The sequence below is a fragment of the Antennarius striatus genome, chromosome 3 (assembly GCF_040054535.1).
Source record: "Antennarius striatus isolate MH-2024 chromosome 3, ASM4005453v1, whole genome shotgun sequence".
NCBI classification, from domain to species: Eukaryota; Metazoa; Chordata; class Actinopteri; order Lophiiformes; family Antennariidae; genus Antennarius; species Antennarius striatus.
In genome coordinates this window covers 9649629-9661886 of record NC_090778.1, presented here as the reverse complement: position 1 = coordinate 9661886, position 12258 = coordinate 9649629, and the positions used below count along the sequence as shown (strand labels likewise).

At 39.0% G+C, this 12258-nt stretch overlaps 1 protein-coding gene across 1 annotated transcript in view; it reads right to left on the bottom strand.

The window, feature by feature from the left end:
- The window catches only part of cfap299 (cilia and flagella associated protein 299), a 98397-nt gene that overhangs the window by 2915 nt on the left and 83224 nt on the right, over positions 1 to 12258 (bottom strand). Inside the window, exon 5 of the mRNA XM_068310050.1 lies at positions 3282 to 3411. Within this exon, the coding sequence (XP_068166151.1) occupies positions 3282 to 3411 (130 nt within the window). The remainder of the gene's footprint in view (positions 1 to 3281; positions 3412 to 12258) is intronic.

Below are 12258 nucleotides of genomic sequence, written 5' to 3'. Positions count from 1 at the left end.
GTTTCCTCATAAATAAAAAGTCAAATATTTTCTGTGTAAATGCAGCCATTCAAAGCACGAGCCTTTTGGTAGACTTTTCATAAGTATAAAATTAACTATAAAATAACATTAAGTTTTCAGAATGCATTAGACTTTTTCTTGACCAGTAGGGGGCAGAGAGCATCTAAAACCATGACACACCTAATGCATTCTATTAGTAATTAAAGATAAAATATGCCCTCACCTCACACACACAAGGCAGAGTCACAGGTAAATAATCTAAGATGGTAGTCGAGAGAAAAGCCTTAAATAAAACAATTATATCTCAGCTAAATATGATTTGCCAGAACCAGCCAACCGCCAGGGAATTTCTGCCCATGCTCGTGTTGTACTGTAACGGCAGAGTGAGGACAAAGATGGTTATTTCAGAGCCAATTATAGCAGAGACTGAAATAAATGATGCATACATGTCATTGATATTCAATCATGGCTAGAAATGATGGAACTTATAAAGGTGGAGTGAAACCTTTGCACTACTAATCCTTGACTCTCACTAAAATAGAAATGTAGAAACTTCTCAATATTTGTGTTAGCATAGAAACTTTTTGTGATATATGAACAGTTTGAGTTCCATGCTAAATCATCCCAAACATTGTTGTCCTTCTTTTTAGTCTTTTCCTGACATGTTTTCTGAGAGTTATGACATTGTACAGTATATGCAAAGCTGTTGAACCAGGAGGGTTTTTTTTTCTTTTGTTTTTTCCTCGGAGTAAATGTCACAGAATGATGCTGTGTTATTACAGCAGCACACACCACATATGTCATGCTGCTTCTTGGTTTTTTTGTTGCTGTTGTTATTTTTCCAAAGGCGACTGATGACATTCAGTTGTTGATTTTTTTCCTGCATTAAAAATAAACCAGTATTCAGAGTGTACTGAGTGGTAAAAATACATTAACATACTAATTCAGTCACTCTTTTTTAGATTCATGGATTTCAATAATAATAGCCATGAATCTAAAAAAAAAAAAAAAAGCCTCCTGATTTCATTAGTTGTTCTGCTCAGTTTGTGAGAGAGTTAAATGATGAACAAGACATTTTCAGGATAATGTTATCAGACATTGATGAAAAACTAAGTTAACTAAGGAAACACTGAACCAGTGTGACACACAATATCATCTGGCTTGTATAGGCCCACATGGTGCACATGCAGAGCTGTGTTTATCCAATTAACAGATAACCCAACAAGTCTTTTAAAAGGTTTTAATTTTGGCAGCAATGTAAGACAAAGATCACTTTTAGTTTTCCTCAGAGTAGCAACTACTGATAACATTAGATAAAAATTAACTTCAGTAATTTAAACTGTAATGGAGAAAGCAGGGCTTAATGGTGCTAAGCTGCCATTCTAAATGGAAAATATATTTTCCAGAAGATTTCAGGAACTGTGCAAAACCTAACCACACAGTGGAACTGAGGTTTATTTGAAGTAAATCTTCACACAAATGGTGTCAATTATTCCATTTTCATTGCACTGTAAAATTGAAATTTACAAATTTGATAATGCTGCCAGTTTCAATCCTAAAACACAATAAAGTTATCAGGCTATTCTTATCTTTTGTTTTTAATTACACTTCAATAGTTGTAGGCTACACCTTTCAGATGGAGAAGGTCAAAACTTGATAGATAGTACTGAGTTATTGTGCCTCCTTTACATCATTGCAGTTTTCACATTAGAAACCCGCATTAAGCGACATCTCTTAAATTATATATTAAAACTGACTCTCTTCTGATGACCACTACCAACTTTGAGGTTCTCTGCAGCTTTTTATGTTTGGTTCTTCAATTAAAAAAAATATTTACTGTATAGATGAGCCTATGTATTTGCTACAATTAACCCCCAATAAAATCACTGGAAAAATAAATGCCATTGGCAATTAAATAAATACCCAAAGGTTATGTTTTTACAATGACAGGTACTGTATATTTGCGCATTGAAACATAATTGGACTGTAAGTGATGCTTAAGATGTTTTATATTTTTTAAATGTTAGACCTTACATGGCACCTAACATGTGAGGAATCTACCAGATGGTAACATTTATTTAGGGCTAAATGTGTCAAAATCGTAAAGCAGGAGTGGATCTATAGCCAATCATTATATTCAATTTACACTTCTACCTCAAACACACTTGTGAGAGTCTTTGTAAGTAAGGTGGTATTCCTTCTAAAGTTCAATAGAAAATGAACATAAATAGACCAATTAAAATGACTTAATGGATACATTGAGAAACTTGGGAAAGGTTAGGTGCGCTAAATGATAAACATCTTATTTGAAAAAAAAGGAAATATATGGAAGGAAAATATGTCAGTAACACTCACTTCAGGGTAACCTTAACATAATAGCTTGATTCAGACACTTAGGTTGAATCAACACATTGTTATAATTTAAAGTGTGCCAACTCCTCCTTGCCCCAACCCACGTTTTAGTGAGGACTAAATAAGTGGTCATAGTATGATATAGGCAGAAAAACAAGCAAACAACCCAAAATGAGTTGATGAGAGCCTGGATTTTGAAGGGTTTCGCTTTGGATCTGTGACCACATGAGCAGCTTCTGAGCTCAGGGTCGGTTAAAAGCTGGATGGTTTCTGTGCTTCTCCGTGTTCCGTTTAGGCTGAGGAGAGCTGGGATCTGGACACATGGGTGGTTTGCTGTGTCTGGCTTCCTTTGCCTTCTCTTGTGTTTTTAATAGACAGCCTGGTCGGGGCGGTGCTCGACCACAGCTCGAACACTGTGCTGCCATTTTGGCGCTTAGCCTCAAAAACGCAGTCCCCACAGCTCTGTCTGCAGTTTCAAAATAGTTCAGCCCAACCAAAAACTTCCCTACCCCCCAGCAAAGAGGGAAACTAGAGAGAAAAAAAGATTGTCAGTCGTTATTCTTCCAGGGCCCCTGTTGGACTGTGATTCTGGAGGAAACACCTGTCTCAACCCCTTGATCCTCCATTCTTTGCGCAGGTGGAAAGCAAATAGGTTGCCCTCCCACTTCTTTGTTTCTCTTCAGTTTTTTTCTCTAGGCTGAGAAAATACTATTTGAAATCTGTGTTTAATTAAGACCAGCTAAAACTTAAACAACTGGTATAACTGGAAAAGAGGTGAAAAATAATGAGCAGGTAGCTTGTGCAACAAAGACGTACTTTAAAGTGTATCTTTAAAGAAGTTCCTGGTCCAGCAGAATTGATATGAATTTTTATTGCTATGCAACAGGTGAACTGTTGTAATCACTTTAAAACAAAACAAAAAAACCTACCATAGGATCCACATTCAGGATCTTTTTGTCCCTCTTGTTCTTAAAGAGAAGGCCGTTAGGGTTGTCATAAATCACCTCAAAGTTAGGGCTTGAATTGGATGTGGACACCTGTGTCTTCCAGTTGTAGTAGCTGCAAAAAAAAGAAGAAGATATTTTTCGATTACTTAGGTAAAGAGACTTTAGAAACTTTATGGTCACTAGACTGTGTGATTTAGAAGTGTCTATTAATAAATCATCTGCAATGTGAAGTTCACTCTTCATGTGATCCCATATAATCTTTAAATCATGACCTGATTGCTCACCCAGTTCATGTTAAGTGGGATGGTTGACTCGAACTGATTGGTCTTGGTTGTGGACAGCTGCCGGCAGAAATTGGTTTGAAAGCTCGTCCAGTATGGAGTTTGTTTATCAAAGAAGTAGAAGTTTTGTAGCAGACTCTTCACGTATTCAAGGCAGGAAAACACTGCCATGATCATGTTTACCATGTGTGATATGAGCATTCTGATTTGTTGATCTAGCAGAAATTTTGGGTAGTTTTTACTGCACCTTTCAAATGTATTTTAGCACTTCATGTAGTCGGATTTACAGCCAAAATTCCTGACACATCAAAAATTGATCTGGTAATATCTAATTATATTAAATTATATATGTGTGCTAAGTCTAAAGTTAGTTGTGCAGCTCAAAGGTTGGGTTGAAGACATGCTTTACTGTAGAGTGTATGTCTTGCTGTGAGGTGCTGTCAGACGGTCAGTGACACATGTTGCATTCCTCAGCAAAAAAACGAGTTTTTATGTATGGTCTGCACATACAAACAATACTGAATTACATCTATTTGAACAGATGTATGCAACCCATAGCATTCAGGCAGGGTGTGGGAGTGTTGTGTTCTGTTTTTGTCGTACAGTAAAAAGTGTTCAAACGAGTTGGCTTTAGATGAGACACTGTGCATTGCTGCGTTTGTTGCGTTCTGTCTATTCTCTTACCATCTGTTGAGATACACCATGGATCTTTGGTCTTACCATTAAAAGCAACCTCATGCTGTATACTATATGTAATATAAATAAATGATGTACAAAATTGACAAAAACCATGAACTTGCAGTTTTAGCTCAAATGTTCCAAAGTCAAAATATTTCATGAATTTCAGAAATAGATTTTGGAGTACGCTGGGTTGCTTGTTACAACACTGAAACATAACATAGATAGAAAAGAAAGGTGATATTTTCTAGTAAGAAAAATAAATAAGCTTATCTTTTAAATGTGATTTTACAGTAGACACTTGATACACAAGTATTGCATTATTTCATAATTTCATAATGACTTCATAAAGTGTGATCTTAGACATAGTGACAGAGGTAAAGGAGAGGCAGAGGTGTGTGCTCCTTGGCCATTCTGTATTCTGCTTTATTTACCTTTTATATGCTCACACAGCATTACAGTTTAAAACAGCATGTTAAGTTCATAACTTGGCATGTTTCACAGAGAAAAGAAAACGTCAGAAATACACAACATTAATGCACCATTGTTATCATAACAATATTCAACAGGAATCTACAAAAGAACCTTGGTTTGTAAGAAAAAGTGAATGCAAACCACAGAGTAAAGTAGTGCAGAAGGTTAAGTAAGAGACAGAGGGTAAAAACCTGTTTCCAATTCCATCTAACTGTTACGGCGCTGCGTTAGATTTTTCCAAAGCAGGTATTAAAGTAAAGCTGAAGCTAATAAACAAAGGAAACCAAAGACAGGGTTGAATTCCAAAATAAATGAGCGATTAATTCACAGCGTCCGATTGGATCCTGGTCTGCTTTTAGGTTTCCTGTTATTTTTGAGACCGAAAAACAAGACGGACAAAAATGTTTGACTGTTCAAGTAGAATTACTATGTTTAGTATTTGAGGATGTGAATCATTACAATGTGATATACTAACTGGATAATTAAGTAATTCTGTGAAATGATTATTCAATCAAAAGTTGCTCAAGCAGAGTGAGTCAACATTCTTATTGAAGGAAAAACCCACAGCAGCTTCACTTTTGTTCGCAACAAAACAGTTAGGTATCTTTCCTTTTTGATGGGGCGGTTTGGGAATCAAAATCATCTCACTTATAGTGGATTTTGAACATAGCATTGTTTCAATGGGAAGTTTGGACTTAGCACAACCTTTCAGTCGAGAGATGCCAATAATAAGTGTAAAAAGTGTCATAAAACCCAAATTGGTTGAAATTCAAAACAGATTAAAGCTTTTTCTTTGTATTGTCAAAATACACTGCCTGGCCAAAAAAAATAAAATCATATTCCAAGATGACAACACCAGGATTCATTGGGCGTAAATTTTGAAACAGTGGTTCGGGGAGCATGAGACATCATTTTCATACATGGATTGGCCACCACAGATTCCAGATCCTAACCCTATTGAGAATCTTTGGGATTTGCTGGATATGTTTTTGCCGAGCGGTCACATCCCACTATCATCAATGCAAGATCTTGATGAAATAATAATTCACTGCTGGATTGAAATAAATCCTGTGATATGTCACAGGGAATGCATGTCAAATTCCCTGTGATCAAAGCTAACGGTGGTCCAACCAAATATGAGGGTGTGTGAGTTTTTTTGGTGGCAACTTGTGGGGAAAGGCTCAACCATTTTTTGTAGGATACAAACTAAAAGAGAAGCCAACAACTTATCCATAAACAGCTGCAATTTACAGGGTAACAATAAGAAGAATAATCCCATTTTACGGAGCCATTTTATTCAGGAAATCAAGAACATTTTCAGTGGTCCTCATCGTTAGTTCTTTGCATCACCCGTAACACAACACCACATGTAAAATGTTGAGGGTTGTGGTCCAAAATTAAGTTGGACCTCAGGGAGAAGGTTCAGTGCAAATCTTGGAAGAGGTATATCAAGGGGGGGGGTGGTGGGTGGTTATTGCAGCAAGTGGAATATTTAGGACCTCAGGATTATGGAAAAGTGCCAGCATGCTGCAGGTTATATTTTATTTGCTGTAATATTTGACTGCAGCTAGCACATGATGAACAGCTGCTATGAAGTACTAGTGACTCACACTATCTAAAATCCAAATCCAAATGTTTGCATTTACATTGTGAGACCCCACCAATCTTTTAGGTATTTTGGCTGTTTGACCGGTGTCAGGATATTTTCTGCATGCAATCTCTAGTGGCATATAAAACGTGTTTGCAAATACCCATTTGCATTTGAGCCATAAAAATGTTTCCTGACTGCAGCATATCAAGTTAGCTCCCTACAAATTGCAGGCAAACATTTAATACAAGTAGAGGAACAACTTGTGGCCTTTCCAAAACCCACAGACCCCCACCAAGCAATTTTGGGAAATGTAAATACATCATTTTTTCATAATGCTCTATTTTTGAATAGTTATGAAAAGGACATGGTATTCAAGCCAGAAACAAGTGCAACTTTATTGCTGGTATCCTGGCAACATAGTTCTCCTAGATTGAACATTTTTCATGTTCCCAAAAACAGATTTTCAGAATAAGGGAATAGAAAGATTTTATACCACCCTGTATTTCATCCTCAATGGAACACATCATAATAGCAATTTCCAGGATTAAAATTTTATTGGCAATCTATTGTGACAAAAAATGTGCACGTGTAGAACATAGACAAAAATACTGTTACACACTTAAAATTAGAAGTTTTAATGTGAAAACAAATTTAATATAAGAATTTAATATTTAATTGTAAGAACCACATATTAAAAATACATGGTCTTTAGTAGTGGACCATAAAAACTTATTTGCTAAACTGTAAATCTGCTCATGAAGACTTACACTTAATAGGTAATTAACTTGACACTAAGCGCTTGATGCTTGAGACAGTTTTTAACTTGCTCTGACAACCTTAATTGATGTATTCATACATTTTTATTAATTAACTGATTTTGAGTTGAAGTGATAATCAAATTACATTGACTTCAGACCATGTCCTAGGACTTGACTTTAAGCATTTTACTTCAGCTTAATACCAAACTTAAATTTTAAATTAGGACCTGACTTTTACTCCCCTGGTCTAAAGAGTTCAAACAGCTTGATTTTTGCTGTACTTTGTAAATTGGGTTGCATACACACCAAAGATTGCCTTCACAAAAGAAAGAAAGAAAAGCATTCATAGCAAGGTTCAACCGCATAGAAAATTGTGTAAAACTGAATCGTAAAAAATTCAATTTTTAAATTTACTGTATCACAATAGTTAATGATAGATTGTGCAGAATCACATAAACCATGTTGTCCTTGACGTCCACTCTAGGAGGCTCTATTCTCGTCTCAGATATCTGACCACCAACCACCAGACAGTCCAACATTCTTAAGTGTGTGAGGAAATACACTGATGCATAAAATTATAAGGTATGATAGGAGGAGAATTCTGGCATTTTTTGAGTTGCAGATGAGAGAAAAGAGCTAAGTAAAGCAAGTTCAGAATAGATTGTTGCAATACCCCAATTATGAAACACAAATTGAGGTTTTTCCTTTAAAACTCAGAGTCAAATTATATCGTCTGAGGCTTGCCTTTGGACACATACGTACTTCTTCCCTAACAGTATTTCAGTGACTATTTATACCAAAATGTAATACAGTATTCTATAACAATTAACATTTCTGGGCCAACCACTTTAATTCTGTGGTGGTCTGTGAAGGCTTGTCAGAGGAATTGGATAAATGTGAAATACATGTAGTTCAATGCCAATCATGAAATAGCATGACAAATGTGCAAAAAATAAACTGAAGGAATCCTACATTTCATTAATAACTTACTGGGTTGTCTCAGACCACACTTCATCTCACTATCCCATATGACATGCCACCAGGGCGACTGCTGTGCACATTTGGTCACAGAGAAGGCTCCAGCAGCTGGATGGCACCACACCCAGACACATGAACCAGTAAAAGTATGACAACCTGGATTTGGTGGAAACAATGACGGTGCTCTAAGCACCACTTCCTGGTTCCCTATGTCTTTACCATGGCCGTTCGGCATGTGCACTGTGTTCTTTCACTTTCCATAGTTACCATGCTTAGCTCTATTGTTATCTCCAGGCGGTCATTTTCCAGGGTAATGTCAACAGTTTCATTATAGGGCTCAGAGGAGCTGGACTCTACGCTGGATGATATATATCATAAAAGAGCAAATACCTAGCATGTGCAGTCGTTCAGCAGTTTTTTTTTCTTTAGTGGCTGAAGAATACAAGTCCAGTGAAGTTAATGTTTCCAGTGTAAATCACAAAAGGCCTCTTCAGTGTTGAGAGGAAGGGTGTAATGGGTTGAATTTACTGTTAAGACTTGTAGGGGTGTCATGGGTCTGATTCAGTAACAAATCTCAGATGGGCCATGCCCAGTTGACAATCCAACTAACAAACACATATGCAGCGACCACTACACACTCCTTTAATGTGCATCCCAATTATAATTACATTAATTTGGGAAGGTATTGTTTATTTTACATATTAACCTGAACATACAAGGGAAGCATATCTGTGGGTTGCGATAACAGTTGTTCTTATAATTAAGTTAATCTGGGGAAAAAAACAGAAAAAAATTTGATTGAGTAATGGAATGAAACTTTTCATGTGTTTTCAATTTGTTTTCTTTTAACTTTTGATTCCTAGAAGCAAATTGTAAGTTGTCAACATCACAATAATGTCAAGCTGAAACAATGCAAGAAAAAACAAATATATCATATTTACAATCACATAATCATTTCCAGGTAAAATATTAAAGATTCAGTAGTTCCTGCTTCTTACATGTGAGGACTTGATGCTTTGTATTTTTTATCATCCTAAAGTGAAAAAAATTAGACTTTAGATGATTGACTGTACAAAATGCAAGACATGAAGTCATTTGACCTCAGGAAACATTTGCATTTTTTTCACTTTAGAGTTAATGTAATTTAGCCGCAAGACGGCACAAGCCAGTGTCTTATTGTGCTGGTCCCAAGCCCGGATAAGTACAGAGAGTTGTGTCAAGAAGGGCATCCGACATAAAACTTTTGCCAAATCAAACATGCAAATCAAATCTATGACTCCCATACCGGATCGGTCGAGGCCCGGGTTAACAACAACCGTCATTGGTGCTGTTCACCTACAGGGTGCTGATGGAAATTGGACTACTGTTGGTCGAAGAAGGAGATGAGGAAAGTGTGTTTGTAGGAAGGGAGAGAAGAAGAATGCCAAAAGTATAGGACTGAGAGTAGGGATGTTGAATGTTGGAACTATGACAGGAAAAGGTAGAGAGTTGTTTGACATGACGCAGAGGAGGAAGGTAGACATACTGTGTGTCCAGGAGACCAGGTGGAAAGGTAGCAAGGTTAGAAGTTTAGGAGCAGGGTTAAAGTTGTTCTACCATGGTGTAGATAGGAAGAGAAATGGAGTAGTAGTCATCTTGAAGGAGAAGTTCGTTAGGAATGTCCTGGAGGTTAAAAGAGTGTCAGAGTGATGAGTCTGAAGCTAGAAATCAAAGGTGTGATGTTCAATGTTGTTAGTGGGTATGCTCCACATGTAGAATGTGAGCTGGAGGAGAAGCAGAAACTCTGGTTGGACTTGGAGGAAACAGGTGATGAGGAGGTGATGGGCAGGTTTGGTATGCAGGACAGGAATGCAGAAGGACAGATGCTGGTTGACTTTGCAAAAAGGATGGAAACGGCTATAGTGAATACTCTCTTCCAGAAGAGGCAGGAAAATAGGGTGACCTATAAGAGTGGGCGTAGGAGCACACAGATAGACTACATCTTGTGTAGATGGTGTAAACTGAAGGAGATCAGTGACTGCAAAGTAGTGGTAGGTGTAGCCAAACAGCATAGGATGGTGATGTGTAGGATGACTTTGGTGGTCAGGAAGACGAAGAGGGCAAAGGCAGAGCAGAGGACAAAATGGTGTAAGCTGACATTGGGAAAAGTGTTGCATGACTTTCAGGAAGGAGTAAAAACAGGCTCTGGGTGGTCAGGAAGTGCTTCCAGATGACTGGACAACTGCAGCTAATGTGATCAGGGAGACAGGTAGGAGAGTACTTGGTGTGTCATCTGGAAGGAAAGTAGATAAGGAGACTTGGTGGTGGAATGAGGAGGTACAGGAGTGTATAAAGAGAAAGAGAGAAAGAGGAGAGTAGACAGGAATACAGGGATATGCAGCATAAGGTGAAAGTAGAGGTAGCAAAGGCCAAACAAGAGGCTTATAATGACTTGTATACTAGTTTGGACAGTAAAGAGGGAGAGACTGATCTATACCAGTTGGCAAGACAGAGAGACAGGGATGGGAGGAATGTGCAGCAGGTTAGGGTGATTAAGGATAGGGATGGACGTGTATTGACAAGTGCCAGTAGTGTGATGGGAAGATGGAAAGAGTACTTTGAAGAGTTGATGAATGAGGAAAATGAGAGAGAACAATGGCTAGAAGAGGTGGCTGTTGTAGACCAGGAAGTAGCAAAGATTAGTCAAGATGAAGTGAGGAGGGCATTGAAGAGGATGAAGAGTGGAAAGGCACTTGGTCCTGATGATATACCTGTAGAGGTATGGAAGTGTCTACGAGAGGGGGCAGTAAAGTTTCTGACTGGCTTGATCAACAGGAACTTAGATAGTGAGAAGATGCCTGAGGAATGGAGGAGAAGTGTGCTGGTGCTCATTTTTAAGAACAAGGGAGATGTGCAGAGTTGTGGCAACTACAGAGGAATAAAGCTGATGAGCCATACAATTAAATTATTGGAAAGAGTAGTTGAATCTAGACTAAGGGCAGAAGTGAGCATTTGTGAGCACTAGTATGGTTTCATGCCAAAAAACAGTACTACAGATGCAGTCTTTGCTTTGAAGATGTTGATAGAGAAGTACAAAGAAGGCAAGAGAGAGCTGCATTGTGTTTTTGTAGATCTGTAGAAAGCTTATGACAGGGTGCCCAGAGAGGAACTGTGGTATTGTATGAGGGAGTCTGGAGTGGCAGAGAACTTTGTTCGAGCGGTACAGAATATGTATAAGGACTGTAAGACAGTGGTGATGTGTGCTGTAGGTGTGACAGAGGTGGAGGTGGGACTGCATCAGGGATCAGCTCTGAGCCCCTTCTTCTTCTCTATGGTGATGGATTAGCTGACAGATGAGGTTAGATAGGAATCTCCGTGGACTATGATGTTCGCAGATGACATCTCTACCATCTCATCAGTGAACAGCAGACAGTCCACCCAGATACCTTCTTCATTCTGGTGGAGGAATTTAACCATGCAAACCCCAAGAGTGTGTTTCCAAAATTACATGGACATGTTAACTTTGCCACCAGAGGAGCTAACATCCTGGACAATGTCTACACAACACATAAAGATGCCTACAAGGCCCGCGCCCTCCTCCACCTCGGGGTGTCAGACCACACCACTGTTATGCTAACGCCGGCATACAGACCGCTCATTGGAGTGGTCAGATCTGTGAAAAGGCAGATACGGGTGTGGCCTGATGGGTCGTCTGAGGCACTCCGGGATTGTTTCTCAACCACAGACTGGAGCGTATTCAAAGACGCATACCCACAACAACACCACAGACCTCCATGAGTACACGGAGACCGTCACTGCCTACATAAGGAAATGCATCAATGATGTCACGGTCACCAGAACCATCTCCATTCGAGCCAACCAGAAGCCATGGCTGACAGGGGAAGCCCACAGGCTCCTGAGGGTACAGAACGCGGCCTTCAGAAATGGGGACGAGGTGGGCCTAAGGACAGCTAGGGCCAACCTGTCACGAGGCATCCGAGTGGCCAAGAGGCCGTACTCCAGGAGGATCACCACCGACTTTAGTGACAGCAGAGACACCAGGAACCTGTGGCGGGGGATTCAGTCCATTACGGACTACAAGCCCCTTCTGTAGTCCTGTAACAGCTCCACCACTCAGCTGAATGACTTCTTTGCGTGCGTTGAGGCAGACAACAGCACCCCGGCACAGAAGAGTCCACCCCTTCCTGGCGACCAGGCCT